At 43.1% G+C, this 27,067-nt stretch overlaps 1 protein-coding gene across 2 annotated transcripts in view; it reads right to left on the minus strand.

Moving 5' to 3' along the window:
• Window positions 1–27,067, minus strand: part of ALDH1A2 (aldehyde dehydrogenase 1 family member A2) — a 130,821-nt gene that overhangs the window by 32,778 nt on the left and 70,976 nt on the right. For both annotated transcript variants that reach the window (XM_035258703.3, XM_009004960.5), the window contains exons 6-7: window positions 26,585–26,713; window positions 26,345–26,458 (exon numbers count right to left, since the gene is read on the minus strand). In XM_035258703.3, coding sequence (XP_035114594.1) covers window positions 26,345–26,458; window positions 26,585–26,713 — 243 coding nt within the window. The remainder of the gene's footprint in view (window positions 1–26,344; window positions 26,459–26,584; window positions 26,714–27,067) is intronic.

Raw genomic sequence — 27,067 nt, forward strand, 5'->3', positions numbered from 1 at the left:
CCCCTTCTTCCCAGTTCACTCTACTTATACATGTCCTACACACCTGTACCCAATTCCTCTTTCACTTGAAACCCTGATAGACCACCCAACCCCTAGAGATCTCTTCCTTGAGATGCTGATATCATGTTACAAACTAACATCTGCTTACTGCTTAAAATTTCCGAAACTCATATTGCATTTCAGTCTCATGACCCAGAGAAACAGGTATGTGTACTCACTATTATTAAAGCAGTTTTGTACAAAACCAAGTAGCTGGACCGTAATTTTATAGCTATGAAGTAAGCTACGTGCTTATGGTGGCATTTTAAAGAAGGAAAGGGATCTATGGATATCCCACTTTCTAGCTCTGAGATTAAGTTTTTATTAACCAAATGCAGTCTTTCCTCCTTAATGTAACAACAAACACTTACAATGTATATTTACTACATAAGATACTACTTGAGAATGTCTAGGGGATAGACTCCAAAGAGATTATCCTCCCCACAAACATATATGACCAGAAACTACCGTCTTCTTAAACTGAAACTTAGAAAATCAAGACTAAGCTGAGAAGCAAACCAGCTCACTCAGAGATTTAACAAGGAGTTACTGATGAGACTAAAACACTTTGTAAATATTCGTTACTAATTAAATCTAGGGCTTTTCGAAATCCAAATGTCTTTACAGTTGTATACTCTCAATTCTGAGTTTTACCAAGTGAAGTAAATAAAACAGCAACCTCTTAAACTACAATATATCCAATGGGAGGTAATAAACTATGAGGACAAACTATGAAACCTAAAGAAAATCAAAGAAAAATATGAAAATTAATCAAAAGGTGCCACAGACACTTGTGCTTCTAATCACAATGTAGTAACTGACACTGCAATTGTCCTACCATTATAAACAAGTAGAAAGTATATGAAATTATTATATTCAAACACTGGACATCAGGCAGTATGGGCCTGTGAATCCAGAGACAAGGAAAGCAGATAAAGGAAAGGAAAATCCTTTTTGCCAAAACTTTCTAGATTTCAGTATGGGATGAGGAGGCCAAAGCAGAATCTGTCATTCTCACTGAGTCTGACTAGACAGATCTATTGCTGGGGATATTCAGTAGAAACCTTAGAAGGATTTCAACTTATTAGTAAGAATAAATCAGTTCTAATGAAGCTTAAAAGGAAGTTCCAAAGGAGATAAGCTGAACCTCAAGTAACCTAACTACTATTTTTTAAAAATAGCTTGATATTCTTTGAAGAAAGATAACAAAACCAACGTGTTCAACAATATAATGGTCTCAATGTCCAGCATGCTTTAGAAATTAACAGAAAAGAAGCAAAAAAAAAAAAAACCTGACCCTATAAACAGGAAAAATGCCGGTCAAAATAAATAAATCCAGAAATGACAGAGATGTTAAAAGTAATAGACAAGGGTTTGATTTATTATTCCTATTATTTAGATGGACTCTAATTCTGTCACCAAGGTTGGAGTGGAGTGGCATGATCTCAGCTCCCTGCAATCTCCACCTCCCTAATTCGAGTGATTGTCATGTGTCGGCCTCCTGAGGAGCTGGACTACAGGTAGGCTCCACCACATGAGCATGTTTTGCTATTTCCAGTAGAGATGGGGTTTCACAATGTTCCCAGGCTGGTCTTGAATGCCTGGCCTCGGAGGATTCGCCCACCTAGGCCTCCCAGACTACTGGGATTACAGGTCTGAGCCACCAGGCCCGGTCACATACAAGGATTTTAAAACAGATACGCCTACACAAATTTAAAGGAATAGACTTTTAAAATGCACACACACAATCCATACCCAGACCCATACACACATACTCCATAACCAAATCCATACACATAATCCGTAACCAGACCCATACACACAATCCATACCCAGACCCATACATACATAATCCATAACCAGACCCACACACACAATCCATAACCAAACCCACACACACAATCCATAATGAGACCCATAACCAGACCAATACACATAATTCATTACCAAATCCATACACACAATCCATAACGAGACCCATACACATAATCCAGAACCAGACCCACACACACAATCCATACCCAAATCCACACAATCCATACCAAGACCGATACACACATAATCCATAACCAGACCCATCCACACAATCCATACCCAGACCCATACACATAATCCTAAACAAGTCCATAAAATCCATCACCAGACCCATAAGCAGACCAACACACACAATCCATAACCCCACCCACACACATAATCCATACAATCCATAACCAGACCCATACACACAATCCATAACCCCACCCACACACATAATCCATAACCAAATGCATACAATCCATAACCAGACCCACACACACAGTCCATAACGAGACCCACACACACAATCCATAACCAGACCCACACACACAATGCATACCCAAATCCACACAATCCATAACCAGACCTACATACACAATCCATACCAAGACCCACACACACAATCCATACCCAGACCCACACACATAATCCTAAACAAATCCATACAATCCATAACCAGACCCATAAGCAGACCCACACACACAATCCATAACCAGACCCATAAGCAGACACAATCCACACCCAGACCCATACACACAATCCATACCCAGATGCATACACACAATCCATAAGCAGACCCACACACACAATCCATAACCAGACCGATACACACAATCCACAACCAGACCCATAAGCAGACACAATCCACAACCAGATGCATACACATAATCCATAACCAAATCCATACAATCCATAACCAGACCCATACACACAATCCATAATGAGACCCACACACATAATCCATAACCAAATCCACACAATCTATCACCAGACCCATAAGCAGACCCACACACACAATCCATAACTACACCCACCTATATAATCCATAACCAGACCCATACACAAAATCAATAACCAAATCCCTACACATAATACATAACCAGACCCATACAGACAATCCATACCCAGACCCATACACATAATTCATAAAAAAATCCATACACACAATCCATAATGAGACCCATACACATAATCCATAACCAGACCCACACATACAATACATAACCAAACCTACACACAGTTTGTGGGTCTGGTTATGGATTGTGTGTGTGTGGGTCTGGGTATGGACTGTGTGTATAGGTGTGGTTATAGGTCTGGTTATGGATTCTGCATGTGGGTCTGGGTATGGACTGTGTGTATGGGTGTGATTATGGGTCTGGGTATGGATTATTTGTGTGGGTCTGGTTATAAATTGTGTGGGTTTGGTTATGGATTATGTGTATGGGTCTGGCTATGGATTGTGTGCGTGGGTCTGGTTATGGATTATGTGTGTGGGTCTGGTTATAAATTATGTGTGTGGGTCTGGTTATGGATTGTGTGTGGGGGTTATGGATTGACAATCCATAACCCCCACACACAATCCATAACCAGACCCACACACATAATCCATAGCAAAAGCCACACACACAATCCAGACCCAGAACCACACACATAATCCATAACCGGACCCACACAAATAATCCATACACACAATCCATAACCAGACCCATAACTAGACCAACACACATAATCCATAACCACATCCACACAATCCATCACCAGACCCAAACACACATAATCAATAAAGAGACCCATAACCAGACCATACACATGATCCATAACCAAAGCCACACAATCCATACCCAGACCCATCCACACAATCCATAACCAAACCCATAACTAGACCAACACACATAATCCATAACCAGACCCATACAATCAATAACCAAATCCCTACACATAATCGATAACCAGACCCATACACATAATCCATAACCAAATCCACACAGTCCATAACCAGACCCACACACACAATCGATAACCAGACCCATACACACAATCCATAACCAGACCCATACACACAGTCCATACCCAGACCCACAGACACAATCCATAACCAGACCCACACACACGACCCATAACCACACCCATACACAAAGTCCATACCCACACACACAGTCCATGACCAGACCCATAACCAGACCCACCCACACAATCCATAACAAAACCCATAACTAGACCCACCCACACAATCCATAACCACACCCACCCAATCAATAACCAAATCCCTACACATAATCCATAACCAGACCCATACACACAATCCATACCCAGGACCAATCCATACAATCCATAACCAGACCCACACACATAATCCATAACCAAACCCACACAATGCATAATCGGACCCATACACACAAGTCCATACAGAGACCCACACACACAATCCGTAATCAGACCCATAACCAGACCGATACACACAATCCATACACATAATCCGTAATCAGACCCACACACATAATCCATAACCAGACCCATACACAAAATCCATAACCAGACCCATACCACACCAATACACACAGTCCATACCCAGACCCACACACACAATCCATAACAAAACCCATAACTAGACCAACACACATAATCCATAACCAAACCCACACAATGCATAATCAGACCCATAAACACAATCCATAATCAGACTCATTACACAGTCCCATACACACAATCCATGACCAGACCCATCCACACAATCTATAACAAGACCCACACACAAAATCCATAACGAAACCCATAACTAGACCAACACACATAATCCATAACCAGAGCCATACACACAATCAATAACCAGACCCCCAAACACAATCCTTAACCAGACCCATACACATAATCCATAAGCAGACACATACAATCCATAACCAGCCCCACACACACAGCCATACACATAAACCATAACCAGACCCATAACTAAATCCACACACATATTCCATAACCAGACCCACACAATCCATAACCATACCCACAACCAGAACAATCCATAACCAAACCCATACACACATTCCATACCCAGACCCACACACACAATCCATAACCAGACCCATACATATAATCCATAACCAAATCCATACAATCCATAACCACACCCATACACAGAGTCCATACCCAGACCCACACACACAATCCATAATCAGACCCATAACCACACCCATACACACAGTCCATACCCAGACCCACAGACACAATCCATAACCAGACCCACACACATAATCCATAACCAAATCCACACAATCCATCACCAGACCCATACACACAATCCATAAACAGACCCACACACATAATCCATAACCAGACCCACAACCACACCCCCTACCAAGACCCACAGACACAATGCATAACCAGACCCACACACATAATCCATAACCAAATCCATACACACAATCCACAACAAGACCCACACACATAATCCATAACCAGACCCATAACCACACCCATACACACAGTCCATACCCACACCTACACACACAATCCATGACAAAACCCATAACTAGACCAACACACATAATCCATAACCAGACCCACCCACACAATCCATAATCAAATCCATACACATAATCGATAACGAGACCCATAACCAGACCCATACACACAATCCATAACCAAATCCATACACATAATCCGTAACCAGACCCACACACACAATCCGTAATCAGACCCATAACCAGACCCATACACATAATCCGTAACAAGACCCACACAATGCATAATCAGACCCATACACACAAGTCCATACACATAATCCATAATCAGACTCATACACACAGTCCATAACAAGACCCAGACACACATAATCCACAAAATCCATAATCAGACTCATACACACAGTCCATACACAGACACATACACACAATCCATAACAAGACCCATACACACAATCCATCACCAGACACAGACACATAATCCATCACCAGACCCATCCACACAATCTATAACAAGACCCACACACAATCCATACCCAGACCCATACACATAATCCATAACCAAATCCACCAGACCCTCAAACACAATCCATCACCAGACCCATAACCAAATCCACACACACATTCCATACCCAGACCCACACACACAATCCATAATCAAATCCATACACATAATAGATAACGAGACCCATAACCAGACCCATACACACAATCCATAACCAAATCCACAACCAGACCCATAACCACACCCATACACACAGTCCCTACCAAGACCCACAGACACAATGCATAACCAGACCCACGCACACAATCCATAACCAAACCCACCCACACAATCCATAACCAAATCCACACAATCCATCACCAGACCCACACACACAATCCATAATCAGACCCATACACACAATCCATAACCAAACCCACACACACAATCCATAACCAGACCCACCCACACAATCCATAACCAAACCCATAACTAGACCAACACACATAATCCATAACCAAACAAACACAATCCATCACCAGACCCACACCCACAATCCATAACCAAATCCACACAATCCATCACCAGACCCATAAGCAGACCCACACCCACCCACATAATCCATAACCAGACCCATACACACAATCCATACCCAGACCCATAACCAAATCCACATAATCCATCACCAGACCCAGACACACATAATCCATAACCAGACCCACACATACAATCCATAACCAGACCCATACACACAATCCATAATCAAACCCATACACACAATCCATACCCAGACCCATACACATAATTCATAAAAAAATCCATACACACAATCCATAATGAGACCCATACACATAATCCATAACCAGACCCACACACACAATACATAACCAAACCTACACACTGTTTGTGGGTCTGGGTATGGACTGTGTGTATAGGTGTGGTTATGGGTCTGGTTATGGATTCTGCATGTGGGTCTGGTTATAAATTGTGTGGGTTTGGTTATGGATTATGTGTATGGGTCTGGCTATGGATTGTGTGCGTGGGTCTGGTTATGGATTGTGTGTGGGGGTTATAAATTGTCAATCCATTGTATGGACATAATGAGACCCATACACATAATCCATAACCAGACCCATACACACAATCCATGAGACCCATACACATAATTCATAACCAAATCCATACACACAATCCATAACCAAACCCATAACTAGACCAACACACATAATCCATAACCACATCCACACAATCCATCACCAGACCCAAACACACATAATCAATAAAGAGACCCATAACCAGACCATACACATGATCCATAACCAAAGCGACACAATCCATAAAGAGACCCATACCCAGACCCATCCACACAATCCATAACCAAACCCATTACTAGACCAACACACATAATCCATAACCAAACCCACCCACATAATCCATAACCAGACCCCCACACACAATCCTTAACCAGACCCATACACACAATCCATAACCAGACCCACACACACAGCCATACACATAAAACATAACCAGACCCATAACCAAATCCACACACATATTCCATAACCAGACCCACCCACATAATCCATAATCAAATCCACACACACAATCCATAACCAGACCCATAACCACACCCATACACACAGTCCATGACCAGACCCATAACCAGACCCACCCACACAATCCATAACAAAACCCAACTAGACCAACACACATAATCCATAACCACACCCACCCAATCAATAACCAAATCCCTACACATAATCCATAACCAGACCCACACACATAATCCATAACCAAACCCACACAATGCATAATCAGACCCATACACACAAGTCCATACACAGACCCACACACACAATCCGTAATCAGACCCATAACCAGACCGATACACACAATCCATACACACAATCCATCACCAGACCCACACACATAATCCATAACCAGACCCATACACACAATCAATAACCAAATCCACATAATCCATCACCAGACCCATACACAAAATCCATCACCAGACCCATAACCACACCAATACACACAGTCCATACCCAGACCCACACACACAATCCATGACCAGACCCATAACTAGACCAACACACATAATCCATAACCAAACCCACACACATAATCCATAATCAGACCCATACACACAATCCATGACCAGACCCATCCACACAATCTATAACAAGACCCACACACAAAATCCATAACGAAACCCATAACTAGACCAACACACATAATCCATAACCAGAGCCATACACACAATCAATAACCAGACCCCCAAACACAATCCTTAACCAGACCCATACACATAATCCATAAGCAGACACATACAATCCATAACCAGACCCACACACACAGCCATACACATAAACCATAACCAGACCCACACAATCCATAACCATACCCACAACCAGAACAATCCATAACCAAACCCATACACACATTCCATACCCAGACCCACACACACAATCCATAACCAGACCCATACATATAATCCATAACCACACCCATACAGAGTCCATACCCAGACCCACACACACGACCCATAACCAGACCCATACACACAATCCATCACCAGACCCATGTCCATACCCAGACCCACACACATAATCCATAACCAGACCCATACACACAATCCATCACCAGACCTACACACACAATCCATCACCAGACCCACACACATAATCCATCACCAGACCCATAACCACACCCCCTACCAAGACCCACAGACACAAGCATAACCAAACCCACACACACATAATCCATAACCAAATCCACACAATCCATAACCAGACCCATAGACACAATCCATAACGAGACCCATACACACAGTCCATACCAAGACCCACAGACACAACCCATAACCAGACCCATACACACAATCCATGACCAGACCCACATACATTCCATAACCAAACCCATAACTATACCAACACACATAATCCATAACCAAATCCACACAATCTATAACCACACCCACCCACATAATCCATACTCAGACCCATAACGAGACCCATAGACATAATCCATAACCACACCCATACACACAGTCCATACCAAGACCCACACACAATCCATACCCAGACCCATAACCAGACCCATACCTAGACCAACACACATAATCCATAACCAAATCCACACAATCCATCACCAGACCCATAAGCAGACCCACACCCACCCACATAATCCATAACCAGACCCATACACACAATCCATAACCAAATCCACATAATCCATCAGCAGACCCATACACACAATCCATAAACAGACCGACCCATCACCAGACCCACACCCACAATCAATAACCAGACCCACACACGACCCATAACCAGACCAACACACATAATCCATAACCAAATCCACCCACACAATCCATAACCAGACCCATAACCACACCCATACACACAGTCCATACCCAGACCCACAGACACAATCCATAACCAGACCCACACACACAATCCATAGCCAGACCCCCACAAACGACCCATACACACAGTCCATACCCAGACCCACACACAATCCATGACCAGACCCACCCACACACAATCCATCACCAGACCCACACACAATCCATAACCAAACCCATAACTACCAACACACATAATCCATAACCAGACCCTACCAAGACCCATACACACAATCCACAACAAGACCCACACACATAATCCATAACCAGACCCATACACACAGTCCATACCCACACACACAATCCATGACAAAACCCATAACTAGACCCACCCACACAATCCATAATCAAATCCATACACATAATCGATAACCACACCCATAACCAGACCCATACACACAATCCATAACCAAATCCATACACATAATCTGTAACAAGACACACACACAAGTCCATACACAGACCCACACACACAATCCATAATAAGACTCATACACACAGTCCATAACAAGACCCAGACACAAATAATCCATCACCAGACCCATCCACACAATCTATAACAAGACCCACACACATAATCCACAAAATCCATAATCAGACTCATACACACAGTCCATACACAGACACTTACACACAATCCATAACAAGACCCATACACACAATCCATCACCAGACCCAGACACATAATCCATCACCAGACTCATCCACACAATCTATAACAAGACCCACACACAATCCATACCCAGACACATACACATAATCCATAACCAAATCCACCAGACCCTCAAACACAATCCATAACCAAACAAACACAATCCATCACCAGACCCATACACATAATCCATAAGCAGACACATCCATAACCAGGCCAATACACACAATCCATCACCAGACCCCCAAACACAATCCTTAACCAGACCCATACACATAATCCATAAGCAGACACATCCATAACCAGGCCAATACACACAATCCATAACCAGACCCATAACCAAATCCACACACACATTCCATAACCAGACCCACACACACAATCCATAACCATACCCACAACCAAAACAATCCATAACCAAACCCATACACAGTCCATACCCAGACCCACTTACACAATCCATAATCAAATCCATACACATAATAGATAATGAGACCCATAACCAGACCCATACACACAATCCATAACCAAATCCACAACCAGACCCATACACACAATCCACAACCAGACCTACACACATAATCCATAACCAGACCCATAACCACACGCATACACACAGTCCCTACCAAGACCCACAGACACAATGCATAACGAGACCCACGCACACAATCCATAACCAAACCCACCAGACCCACACACACAGTCCATACCCAGACCCACACCCACAATCCATAACCAAACCCATAACTAGACCAACACACATAATCCATAACCAAATCCACACAATCCATCACCAGACCCACACACACAATCCATAATCAGACCCATAACCACACCGTCCATACCCAGACCCATACACACATAATCCATAACCAGACCCAGACCCACACACACAATCCATAATCAGACCCATAACCACACCCATACACACCCACATAATCCATAACCAGACCCACACCCACAATCCATCACCAGACCTACACACACAATCCACAACCAGACCCACCCACACAGTCCACGACCAGACCCACCCACACAATCCATAACCAAACCCATAACTAGACCAACACACATAATCCATAACCAAACAAACACAATCCATCACCAGACCCATACACATAATCCATAACCAGACCCACACCCACAATCCATAACCAAATCCACACAATCCATCACCAGACCCATAAGCAGACCCACACCCACCCACATAATCCATAACCAGACCCATAACCAAATCCACATAATCCATCACCAGACCCACACCCACAATCCATAACCAAATCCACACAATCCATCACCAGACCCATAAGCAGACCCACACCCACCCACATAATCCATAACCAGACCCATACACACAATCCATACCCAGACCCATAACCAAATCCACATAATCCATCACCAGACCCAGACACACATAATCCATAACCAGACCCACACATACAATCCATAACCAGACCCATACACACAATCCATACCCATACACATAATTCATAAAAAAATCCATACACACAATCCATAATGAGACCCATACACATAATCCATAACCAGACCCACACACACAATACATAACCAAACCTACACACTGTTTGTGGGTCTGGGTATGGACTGTGTGTATAGGTGTGGTTATGGGTCTGGTTATGGATTCTGCATGTGGGTCTGGTTATAAATTGTGTGGGTTTGGTTATGGATTATGTGTATGGGTCTGGCTATGGATTGTGTGCGTGGGTCTGGTTATGGATTGTGTGTGGGGGTTATAAATTGTCAATCCATTGTATGGATTGTCAATCCATAACCCCCACACACAATCCATAACCAGACCCACGCACACAATCCATAGCAAAAGCCACACACACAATCCAGACCCAGAACCACACACATAATCCATACAATCCATAACCAGACCCACACACATAATCCATACACATGATCCATAACCAGACCCATACACACAATCCATGAGACCCATACACATAATTCATAACCAAATCCATACACACAATCCATAACCAAACCCATAACTAGACCAACACACATAATCCATAACCACATCCACACAATCCATCACCAGACCCAAACACACATAATCAATAAAGAGACCCATAACCAGACCATACACATGATCCATAACCAAAGCGACACAATCCATAAAGAGACCCATACCCAGACCCATCCACACAATCCATAACCAAACCCATTACTAGACCAACACACATAATCCATAACCAAACCCACCCACATAATCCATAACCAGATCCCTACACATAATCGATAACCAGACCCCCACACACAATCCTTAACCAGACCCATACACACAATCCATAACCAGACCCACACACACAGCCATACACATAAAACATAACCAGACCCATAACCAAATCCACACACATATTCCATAACCAGACCCACCCACATAATCCATAATCAAATCCACACACACAATCCATAACCAGACCCATAACCACACCCATACACACAGTCCATGACCAGACCCATAACCAGACCCACCCACACAATCCATAACAAAACCCAACTAGACCAACACACATAATCCATAACCACACCCACCCAATCAATAACCAAATCCCTACACATAATCCATAACCAGACCCATAACCAGACCCACACACATAATCCATAACCAAACCCACACAATGCATAATCAGACCCATACACACAAGTCCATACACAGACCCACACACACAATCCGTAATCAGACCCATAACCAGACCGATACACACAATCCATACACACAATCCATCACCAGACCCACACACATAATCCATAACCAGACCCATACACACAATCAATAACCAAATCCACATAATCCATCACCAGACCCATACACAAAATCCATCACCAGACCCATAACCACACCAATACACACAGTCCATACCCAGACCCACACACACAATCCATGACCAGACCCATAACTAGACCAACACACATAATCCATAACCAAACCCACACACATAATCCATAATCAGACCCATACACACAGTCCATACACAGACCCATACACACAATCCATGACCAGACCCATCCACACAATCTATAACAAGACCCACACACAAAATCCATAACGAAACCCATAACTAGACCAACACACATAATCCATAACCAGAGCCATACACACAATCAATAACCAGACCCCCAAACACAATCCTTAACCAGACCCATACACATAATCCATAAGCAGACACATACAATCCATAACCAGACCCACACACACAGCCATACACATAAACCATAACCAGACCCACACAATCCATAACCATACCCACAACCAGAACAATCCATAACCAAACCCATACACACATTCCATACCCAGACCCACACACACAATCCATAACCAGACCCATACATATAATCCATAACCACACCCATACAGAGTCCATACCCAGACCCACACACACGACCCATAACCAGACCCATACACACAATCCATCACCAGACCCATAACCACACCCATACACACAGTCCATACCCAGACCCACAGACACAATCCATAACCAGACCCACACACATAATCCATAACCAGACCCATACACACAATCCATCACCAGACCTACACACACAATCCATCACCAGACCCACACACATAATCCATCACCAGACCCATAACCACACCCCCTACCAAGACCCACAGACACAAGCATAACCAAACTCACACACACATAATCCATAACCAGACCCATAGACACAATCCATAACGAGACCCATACACACAGTCCATACCAAGACCCACAGACACGACCCATAACCAGACCCATACACACAATCCATGACCAGACCCACATACATTCCATAACCAAACCCATAACTATACCAACACACATAATCCATAACCAAATCCACACAATCTATAACCACACCCACCCACATAATCCATACTCAGACCCATAACGAGACCCATAGACATAATCCATAACCACACCCATACACACAGTCCATACCAAGACCCACACACAATCCATACCCAGACCCATAAGCAGACCCACACCCACCCACATAATCCATAACCAGACCCATACACACAATCCATAACCAAATCCACATAATCCATCAGCAGACCCATACACACAATCCATAAACAGACCGACCCATCACCAGACCCACACCCACAATCAATAACCAGACCCACACACGACCCATAACCAGACCAACACACATAATCCATAACCAAATCCACCCACACAATCCATAACCAGACCCATAACCACACCCATACACACAGTCCATACCCAGACCCACAGACACAATCCATAACCAGACCCACACACACAATCCATAGCCAGACCCCCACAAACGACCCATACACACAGTCCATACCCAGACCCACACACAATCCATGACCAGACCCACCCACACACAATCCATCACCAGACCCACACACAATCCATAACCAAACCCATAACTACCAACACACATAATCCATAACCAGACCCTACCAAGACCCATACACACAATCCACAACAAGACCCACACACATAATCCATAACCAGACCCATACACACAGTCCATACCCACACACACAATCCATGACAAAACCCATAACTAGACCCACCCACACAATCCATAATCAAATCCATACACATAATCGATAACCACACCCATAACCAGACCCATACACACAATCCATAACCAAATCCATACACATAATCTGTAACAAGACACACACACAAGTCCATACACAGACCCACACACACAATCCATAATAAGACTCATACACACAGTCCATAACAAGACCCAGACACAAATAATCCATCACCAGACCCATCCACACAATCTATAACAAGACCCACACACATAATCCACAAAATCCATAATCAGACTCATACACACAGTCCATACACAGACACTTACACACAATCCATAACAAGACCCATACACACAATCCATCACCAGACCCAGACACATAATCCATCACCAGACTCATCCACACAATCTATAACAAGACCCACACACAATCCATACCCAGACACATACACATAATCCATAACCAAATCCACCAGACCCTCAAACACAATCCATAACCAAACAAACACAATCCATCACCAGACCCATACACACAATCTATCACCAGACCCCCAAACACAATCCTTAACCAGACCCATACACATAATCCATAAGCAGACACATCCATAACCAGGCCAATACACACAATCCATCACCAGACCCCCAAACACAATCCTTAACCAGACCCATACACATAATCCATAAGCAGACACATCCATAACCAGGCCAATACACACAATCCATAACCAGACCCACACACACAATCCATAACCATACCCACAACCAAAACAATCCATAACCAAACCCATACACAGTCCATACCCAGACCCACTTACACAATCCATAATCAAATCCATACACATAATAGATAATGAGACCCATAACCAGACCCATACACACAATCCATAACCAAATCCACAACCAGACCCATACACACAATCCACAACCAGACCTACACACATAATCCATAACCAGACCCATAACCACACACATACACACAGTCCCTACCAAGACCCACAGACACAATGCATAACGAGACCCACGCACACAATCCATAACCAAACCCACCAGACCCACACACACAGTCCATACCCAGACCCACACCCACAATCCATAACCAAACCCATAACTAGACCAACACACATAATCCATAACCAAATCCACACAATCCATCACCAGACCCACACACACAATCCATAATCAGACCCATAACCACACCCATACACACAGTCCATACCCAGACCCATACACACATAATCCATAACCAGACCCACACCCACAATCCATCACCAGACCCACACACACAATCCATAATCAGACCCATAACCACACCCATACACACCCACATAATCCATAACCAGACCCACACCCACAATCCATCACCAGACCTACACACACAATCCACAACCAGACCCACCCACACAGTCCACGACCAGACCCACCCACACAATCCATAACCAAACCCATAACTAGACCAACACACATAATCCATAACCAAATCCACACAATCCATCACCAGACCCATAAGCAGACCCACACCCACCCACATAATCCATAACCAGACCCATAACCAAATCCACATAATCCATCACCAGACCCACACACACAATCCATAACCAAACCCACACACACAGCCATACACATAAACCATAACCAGACCCCCACACACGACCCATAACCACACCCATACACACACACACAATCCATAACCAAACCCATAACTAGACCAACACACAAAATCCATAACCAGACCCAGACACACATAATCCATAACCAGACTCACACACACAATCCATCACCAGACCCACACACACAATCCATAAACAGACCAACCCACACATTCCATAAGCAGACCCCCACACACGACCCATAACCACACCCACCCACATAATCCATACCCAGAGCCACACAATCAATAACCAAATCCCTACACATAATCCATAACCAGACCCATACACACAATCCATAACCAAACCCATACAATCCATCACCAAACCCATAACCACACCCACCCACATAATCAATAACCAAATCCCTACACATAATCCATAACCAGACCCATACACATAATCGATAACGAGACCCATAACCAGACTCATACACACAATCCATAATCAGACCCATAAGCAGAGCCATACACACAATCCATAACCAGACCCACACACATAATCCATAACCAAATCCACACAATCCATCACCAGACCCATACACACAATCCATAACCAGACACATACAATCCATAACCAAACCCACACACATAATCCATAACCAAATCCACACAATCCATCACCAGACCCATAAGCAGACCCACACCCACCCACATAATCCATAACCAGACCCCCACACACAATCCATAACCAGACCCATATGCAGACCCACACCCACCCACATAATCCATAACCAGACCCATACACACAGTCCATACCCAGACCCACCCACACAATCCATAACCAAACCCATAACTAGACCAACACACATAATCCATAACCAAACAAACACAATCCATCACCAGACCCATACACATAATCCATAAGCAGAAACATACAATCCATAACCAGGCCCACACACACAGCCATACACATAAACCATAACCAGACCCACACACACAATCCATAACCATACCCACAACCAGAACAATCCATAACCAAACCCATACACACAGTCCATACCCAGACCCACACACACGATCCATAATAAAATCCATAAACATAATAGATAACGAGACCCATTACCAGACCCATACACACAATCCATCACCAGACCCACACACATAATCCATAACCAAATCCACCAGACCCACACACACAATCCATATCCAGACCCACACCCACAATCCATCACACACACAATCCATAACCACACCCAGACCCATACACACACAATCCACAACCAGACCCACCCACACAGTCCATGACAAGACCCATACACATAATCCATAACCAAATCCACACAATCCATCACCAGACCCATAAGCAGACCCACACCCACCCACATAATCCATAACCAGACCCAGACACACAATCCATACCCAGACCCATAACCAAATCCACATAATCCATCACCAGACCCAGACACACATAATCCATAACCAGACCCACACACAATCCATCACCAGACCCATACACACAATCCATCACCAGACCCATAACCACACCCAGACCCAGACACAATCCATGACCAAACCCATAACTAGACCAACACACATAATCCATAACCAAACCCATACACATAATCCATAACCAGACCCACACAATCCATCACCAGACCCATAAGCAGACCCACACCCACCCACATAATCCATAACCAGACCCATACAATCCATCACCAGACCCATAAGCAGACCCACACCCACCCACATAATCCATAATAAAATCCATACACACAATCCATAGCCAGACCATCCACATAATCCATCACCAGACCCATACAAACAATCCATAAACAGACCCATAACCACACCCATACACACAGTCCCTACCAAGACCCACAGACACAATGCATAACCAGAGCCACACACACAATCCATAACCAAACCAACACACATAATTTATAACCAAACCCATAACTAGACCAACACACATTCCATAACCAGACCCACATACACAGTCCATAAACAGACCCCCACACACGACCCATAACCAGACCTACACACACAATCCATCACCAGACCCACACACAGAATCCATAGCCAGACCCATACACATAATCCGTAACCAGACCCATAACCACACCCATACACACAGTCCCTACCAAGACCCACAGACACAATGCATAACCAGACCTCCACACATGACCCATAACCAGACCCATACACACAATCCATAACCAGACCCACACACACAGCAATACACATAAACCATAACCAGACCGATAACCAAATCCACACACATATTCCATAACCAAACCCACACAATCCATAATCAGACTCATACACACAATCCATAACCAGACTCATATACACAATCCATAACCAGACCCACACACATATTCCATAACCAAACCCACACAATCCATAATCAGACTCATACACACAATCCATAACCAGACCCATACACACAATCCATAACCAAACCCACACACACAGCCATACACATAAACCATAACCAGACCCCCACACACGACCCATAACCACACCCATACACACAGTCCATACCCAGACCCACACACACAATCCATAACCAAATCCATGTAAATCCATAACCAGACCCATAACAAGACCCATACACACAATAACAAGACCCATACACACAATCCATACCCAGACCCATACACATAATCCATAACCAAATCCATACAATCCATAATCAGACCCATACATACAAGTCCATACACACAATCCACAACCCGACCCACACACACAATCCATAACCAAACCCATACACATAATCCATAACCAAATCCACATAATCCATCACCAGACCCATACACACAATCCATAATGAAATCCATACACATAATCGATAACGAGACCCATAACCAGACTCATACACACAATCCATAACCAAATCCATACACATAATTCGTAACCAGACACACACACTATCTGTAATCAGACCCATAACCAGACCCACACACACATAATCCATAACCAAATCCACACAATCCATAACCAGACCCCCACACAAAATCCATAAGCAGACACATACACACAGTCCATACCCAGACCCACCCACACAATCCATAACCAAACCCATAACTAGACCAACACACATAATCCATAACCAAACAAACACAATCCATCACCAGACCCATACACATAATCCATAAGCAGAAACATACAATCCATAACCAGGCCCACACACACAGCCATACACATAAACCATACCCAGACCCACCCACACAATCCATAACCAAACCAACACACATAATTTATAACCAAACCCATAACTAGACCAACACACATAATCCATAACCAAATCCACACAATCCATCACCAGACCCATACACACACAATCCATAACCAGACCCATACACAGAATCCATAGCCAGCCCCATACACACAATCCATAACCAGACCCATAACCACACCCATACACACAGTCCCTACCAAGACCCACAGACACAATGCATAACCAGACCCACAGAATCCATAACCAGACCCACACACACAATCCATAACCAAACCAACACACATAATTTATAACCAAACCCATAACTAGACCAACACACATAATCCATAACCAAATCCACACAATCCATCACCAGACCCATACACACACAATCCATAACCAGACCCATACACAGAATCCATAGCCAGCCCCATACACACAATCCATAACCACACCCATACACACAGTCCCTACCAAGACCCACAGACACAATGCATAACCAGACCTACAGAATCCATAACCAGACCCCCACACACAATCCATAACCAGACCCCCACACATGACCTAACCAGACCCGTACACACAATCTATAACGAGACCCATACACACAATCCATAACCAGACCCACACCCACAATCCATAACCAAACCCACACACATAATCCATAACCAGACCCACACACACAATCCATAACCAGACCCACACCCATAATCCGTAACCAAATCCACACACATAATCCGTAACCAGACCCACACACATAATCCATAACCAGACCCATACACACAGTCCATAACCAGACCCCCACACATGACCCATAACCAGACCCATACACACACGACCCATAACCAGACCCACACACACAATCCATAACCACACCCATACAATCCATCACCAAACCCATACACACAATCTACAACCAGATCCAAACCCATAACTAGACAAACACAATCCATCACCAGACCCATAAGCAGACCCACACCCACAATCCATAACTACACCCACCCACACAATCAATAACCAAATCCCTACACATAATCCATAACCAGACCCATAACAAGACCCATACACATAATCCATAACGAGACCCACACACATAATCCATAACCAAACCCACACAGTGCATAATCAGACCTATACACACAAATCCATACACAGACCCACACACACAATCCATAACGAGACCCATACACACATAATCCATCACCAGACCCATCCACACAATCTATAACAAGACCGACAGACAATCCATACCCAAACCCATACACATAATCCATACCCAGACCCACACCCATAATCCATTACCAAATCCACACAATCCATCACCAGACCCACACACACAATCAATAACCAAGTCCCTACATATAATCCATAACCAGACCCACCCACACAATCCATAATCAAACCCATAACTAGACCAACACACATAATCCATCACCAGACCCATACACACAATCCATAACATGACCCATATACAAAATCCATAACCAAACCCACACCCACAATCCACCCAGACCCACACCCACAATCCAGAACCAAATCCCTACACACAATCCATAACCAGACCCATAACCTGACCTATACACATAACTCATAACCAAATCCATATACACAATCCATAACGTTACCCATATACAAAATCCATAACCAGACCAATAAGCAGACCCACACACACAATCCATAACCAGACCCAGACCCGTACACATAATCCATAACCTGAGGGAATCTGTGGGGATCGCTCCCGTGTGAGGCCCCTGGGAAATGGGCCTCGCCATACGGTGAGCTTGAGCCAAGACACAGATCCCTGGCTGGGGGAGTCGAGCTGAGGGAAAGCAGGAACCGAGAGAGGGACTATTTTATTCTAAATAATTAACAGACATTACTTTATGGATATGAGGACTTGGGAAGCAATGTGCCCACTTTCAGCTTCTTACGGATTATTGCTTGTGTTCATTTTGGACCCTTGTTACCTTCTTTGTAAAATATTAACTTAAGTATTTACACTTGGTCACTCACTTACCATAACTTGCTGGGTGTAACTGTAACTTACTTCCATTGATCCATTGGGCGTAACCTACTTAATGGGATTAACTTACTTAGTGAGGGTAACTTGCTTACTGTAACTTAAATACATTGATCTGGTGTAAACAACTTGACTTCAGAAAAATATATAAGGAAACATATTGCAAAAATAAAATGGCTGCTTGGACATAGCCTAAGCCAGCCCTCCACACTCCGCTTCTCTATTTTCTTTCACTTCTGCTCACTCTCTCCCTCAGGTTGAACGAGACATCTACGTTGGCGATCTTGGGGATTCATGCAGGTCGGTAATCCACTGGCAGAAGTGCCGGACCCCGACAATAACCAGACCCATACACACAATCCATAACCAAATCCACAAAATCCATAACTAGACCCATACCCAGACCCACACACACAATCCATAATGAGATCCACACCCACAATCCATAACCAGACCCATACACACATAATCCATACACATAATCGATAACGAGACCCATAACCAGACCCATAATGAGACCCATCCGCACAATCCATAACCACACCCACACACAATTCATAACCAAATCCACAGAATCCATAACCACACCCATACCCAGACCCATCCACACAATACATAACCACACCCACACACACAGTCCATAACCAGACCCACACACACACATAATCGATAACGAGACCCATCCGCACAATCCATAACCAGACCCACACACACAATCCATAACCAAATCCACACACAGACCCAACGGCACATCCAAAAGCTTACCCATCATGATCAGGCCAGCTTCATGCCTGGGATGAAAGCCTGGTTCAACATATGCAAATCAATACACATAATCCATCACATAAACAGAACCAAAGATGAAAACCACATGATCATCTCAATAGATGCAGAGGTGGCCTTCAACAAAATTCAACAGCCCTTTATGCAAAAGTCTCTCAATAAACTAGGTATGGATGGAACATTTCTCAAAATAGTTATTTATGACAAACCCACAGCCAATATTATACTGAATGAGCAAAAACTGGAAGCAGTCCCCTTTGAAAACGGCAGAAGACAAGGATGGCCTGCCTCTCTCCCCACACCTATTGAAGGAGGAGTTAACATGGTAAAGATAGCACTTTTCCTCATTTTAATATAGACATTTAATGTCATGCCAATAAAAATTACAATAAAAGTTTTTGAGAGGAACATAAGGTGCTTGGAAAATGAAATTTCTTCTGAAAGAATAAATGGGCTTTGAAAAACCAAATAAAGGGCATCTTGCCTACATTATGGTAACACATTTATGAAACCTAGTAATTAAGGAAGTCTGGTATTGGTGAAAGAACAGACAAAATTATGAGCTTTAAATCAGAAATTTCATGTATAGGTTGGTACAAAAGTCATTGTGGTTTTTGCCATCACTTTTGCACCAACCTGTACATTTAGAAATGAATCATTTAATGTTATGTTATATTCAGATGAGCTACCAAGGGATAGACTGTTTAATAAATTGTTTTGAAGCAGCTGAACACTCATTTATAAACAAACAACACTTACCTTTCCTTATCCATGAAAATAAAACATTTAAACAAAAACAAAACCATAAAACTACTGAAAAAAAATTAAGGGCCCTTTGTAAAATTTTGAAGGGGTTTCTTCAAGAAGCTGTCAGAGAAAGACTAAAAGACAGGACTACATGTGAATTTAAAACCAGCACATGACAAACAACTGTTTAAAAAAGTTAAAAAGCAAAGAACAAACTGCAAATCGTATGTTCAGATTCCACAACAAACAATAGATTAACTTACTTAAATAAAGACACCTTACAAAGGAAACCATCACTATAAGGCATTCTTGGTAAGCGACTTAGAAATACCTTTATATTTTGCAATTCCACTTCTAGATCGATATCCAACAGAGAATCTAATACACGCATATATACATGTGTGTGAATACTTATGTGTATACAGTTAGATTTAGAAATACGTATCCACACACACACAATTTTTCAAAGGTCTTACATTAATACAGGATTAATTAAATTATGATATACTGATAGAGTATTCTATGCAGCGGTTACGGTGTTATCTCTGGCTTGATATATTATGCTGTCATTTTTATTTTTAAAAATTACACAATAGGCCAGATGCTGTGCTTCACACCTGTAATCCTAGCAATTTGGGAGGCCAAGGCCGGCGGATCACCTGAGGTCGGGAGTTTGAGACCAGCCAACATGGCAAAAACCCATCTCTAGTAAAAACTAGCGAGGCATGGTGGTGGTTGCAGTGAGCCGAGATTGTGCCACTTCACTCCAGCCTGGGTGAAAGAGTGAAACTCTATCTCAAAAAAAGGAATTACACCATATAAGACTCTTCATTGACTCAATCAGGACCATTAGTTGGGCAACAGAAAAAGGTTAAACCAGAAAAAGATCCTTTAAATATTTCATTTCACTTTTTAAAATACATATATTCATTCTCCAGGCTCTTGATACAAAACTAAAAACTTTAATTATGGGTCCACGTGTCCCTTCTGATTAAACCACGCCTCTAAAATATTACTATGATTTCTGTCTTCAGTTTCTTTAAAGAAGTGAAGTAGGGACTTAGAAGCATTTGCAAAGCCATTCCAGGCGCACATTCTATCTAGATTTCCGTTTTCCCCAGTCTTTTACAGTTGTCTTGCTCATTCCTAATTGATGGCATCTTTAGTTTTTGTTAGCATCTAGCCTTCAGCAAATATGTTCAAATCATTAAGCTTATCTATGTAGAAATAATAATTCCCTTTCATACTCACATTTTGGTTTAAATATTTCATTAAACTGCAAAATAATAACAAGTACAACTAGAATAAAATGTTTGGAAACACATTAACACAAACTGTGACTTTTGTGTTTGACAAACACAAAACTCGGTAATTAATTCTAACTGAATTAATATTTATTAATGGTTTATTAAATTTACTACTTTGAGTCAGTTTAACCAACTGTAATTAACTCCGTATCAACTGATAAAATGTTTACAGATCTGTGCTGTCCAATATGGCAGCACACATGGCAATGGGAACTTGAAATGTGGCTAGTGTGAACTGAAATGTGCTATAAATGTAAAACACCGTGTTTGAAGGAATTCCTGTGAAAAAGAATATATTTACATGTTGAAAAATTGTGAAAATCCTGGATTAAATGTTAAAATTAATTTTACTTCTTTTTAATGTGGCTACTCATGAATTTTTTTTTTTTCAGATGGAGTCTTGCTCTTTTGCAGGCTGGAATGCAGTGGCGAGACCTCAGCTTACTGCAACCTCTGCCTCCTGAGTAGCTGGGACTACAGATGCGTGCCACCACACCTGGCTAATTTATATTTTCAGTAGAGATGGGATTTCATCCTGTTGGCCAGGCTGCTCTCGAACTCCTGACCTCACGATCGGCCCACCTCAGCCTCCTCAAGTGCTGGGATTACAGGCATGAGCCACGGTGCCCAGCTAATTTTTGTATTTTTAGTAGAGACAGGGTTTCACCATGTTGGCCAGAATGGTCCCAATCTCCTGACCTCATGATCCACCAGCCTCCCAAAGTGCCAGGATTACAGGCATGAGCCACCGTGCCTGGCCGCTACTAGCCAATATCAACTGACAAAGGTTGCTATTAGACAGCACTGTTCTAAACCTGCAGACATCCCTTGTTCAATGATGATATCACCTGTGAGGTTCTACTTGAAACAATGAGTCAGACTCTCTTATCATCTGTTACCTGAACCAAAGATACCTGAGTAACGTTCATAAATCTTCCTAAGCTGACTTGTGACTCTGTAACAGGGGTCTGTAAACTGTGGCCCATGGGTCAACTTTAACATGCAGTTTTGGTATGACCTACAAGCTAAAAACAGTTTTTTGCATTATTATTAGGATTAGAGACATAATCTCACTCTGTCACCACGGCAGGAGTGCAGTGGTGCAATCTCAGCTCACTGCAACCTTTGCCTCCTGGGTTCAAGCGAATCTCCGGCCACAGCCTCCCAAGTAGCTGGGACTACAGGCGTGTGCCACCACACCTGGCTATTTTTTTTTTTTAATATTTTTAGTAGAGACAGGGTTTCACCATGGTAGCCAGGATAGTAACGCTCTCCTGACCTCGTGATCTGCCTGCCTCAGCCTCCCAAAGTGCTGGGATTTCAGGCGTCAGCTACCACGACTGGCCTGCATTTTAAAATGTCTGGAAACAAGAGACAAGGATTTTGTAATTTATAAAAATTAGGTGAAGAATTCCAATTTCCATGCCTCTACATAAAGTTTAATTGGCACATGGCCACACTCATTAGTTTATGTATTGTCTATGACTGTTTGGTGATACTATGACATAGTTGAGGAGCTGCAGCAGAGCCCACATTGCCGTAAAATCTACCACATTCGCTATCTGGCCTTCTACAGAACACACGTGCTGAGCCCTGCTCTACATCATCTCTTATGGCTCGTGGGGCATAGTAAGTCACCAATTGCATCTACCAGACTTGTCAAAACAATGAGAAGGGAAAGCTTGTGTCTCCACTCTGATCCTTACCAGAGACTAGCTTTCCAGCTTCTTAACTTGCTGTCACTACTGTTCTTGACTCAACAAAATGTCTAGGACCCCAGCTTCTGGGATTAGTTCTGACACAGACGGTATCACAAAAATGCTCAGAGATCTCTGGTGTCAAACGGTCCCTGTGTGCCTTTGCTTTCACATCCACCAGTGTTACCCTTTGTGGGCTTGGGTACTCACTGCCCTTTTGCTGTCTAGCCTATTTTTAGGTACTATTTTTATTGTTTTTGAGATGGAGTGTTGCTCTGTTGACCGGGATGTGGTGCAGTGGTGCGATCTCAGCTCACCGCAATCTCTGCCTCCCGGGTTCAAGCAACTCTCTTGCCCCAACCACCCGAGTAGCTGGGACTACAGGTGCCTGCCACCATGCCCTGCTATTTTTTTGTATTTTTAGTATAGACTGCATTTCACGGCGTTAGGCAGGATGATCTCCCTCTCCTGACCTCGTGATCTGCCCACCTTGGCCTCTCAAAGTGCTGGAATTGCAGGCGTCAGCCACCGCACCCAGACTATTTTGTTTTTTAACCCCTCAACTAGTTTGCAGGTCTGTTCCTCAGTCCCTGCGTTTTCACATACATACCTCCGTAGATCCTGTGAATGCAATCTTGTCTATGCCAATGTGAGAAGCTATTGCTGCTCCAGCTGTTGGCCCGTATCCTGGCAAAATATTGATGACTCCAGGAGGAAAGCCCGCCTAGGAAAACAGAACAAGAGGAAATGTGGCTGATCGGAGTTGACGCATCCTGTTAAATGAGATATGCTCTGGTAGATTCCAGCTGTAAAGGGAGTCAGAAGCATTCCTGAAGTCAGCTTCTCTTACCTCCTTGATGAGGGCTCCCATGTAGAGTGCACTGAGTGGCGTCTGCTCTGCCGGCTTAATAACTACTGTATTGCCACAACACAAGGCTGGAGCAATTTTCCAGGCAAACATCAGCAGGGGGAAGTTCCACTGAAAGGAAAAAAATCAAAGTTGATAGATGGAAAACTATTTCCCCAGGACTTTGTTTTCACGCTGTGACTTCTCATATTTCTCAAGCCAGTCCTCAACATCAATCTTGTCCACTATAAAGTATAGATGTTTGGATTTTCAATTACTTCATCAAGAACAGAATAGCACTGACCCTGGAGATCTCCCCTTTCTCTCTGACCAACAAACTGCTATATTCCAACTACCCACCAAAAGAAATCCCATGGTGAACAGGCAATTTTGTAATTTGTGTGTTTTGGTTTTTTTTTTTTGTCACTTTTGTTTTTCGTTTTTTAAATTTGGCTTTGGTTCCAGTAAGTTGTCATGTATGAAGAC

The sequence above is a fragment of the Callithrix jacchus genome, chromosome 8 (assembly GCF_049354715.1).
Source record: "Callithrix jacchus isolate 240 chromosome 8, calJac240_pri, whole genome shotgun sequence".
NCBI classification, from domain to species: Eukaryota; Metazoa; Chordata; class Mammalia; order Primates; family Cebidae; genus Callithrix; species Callithrix jacchus.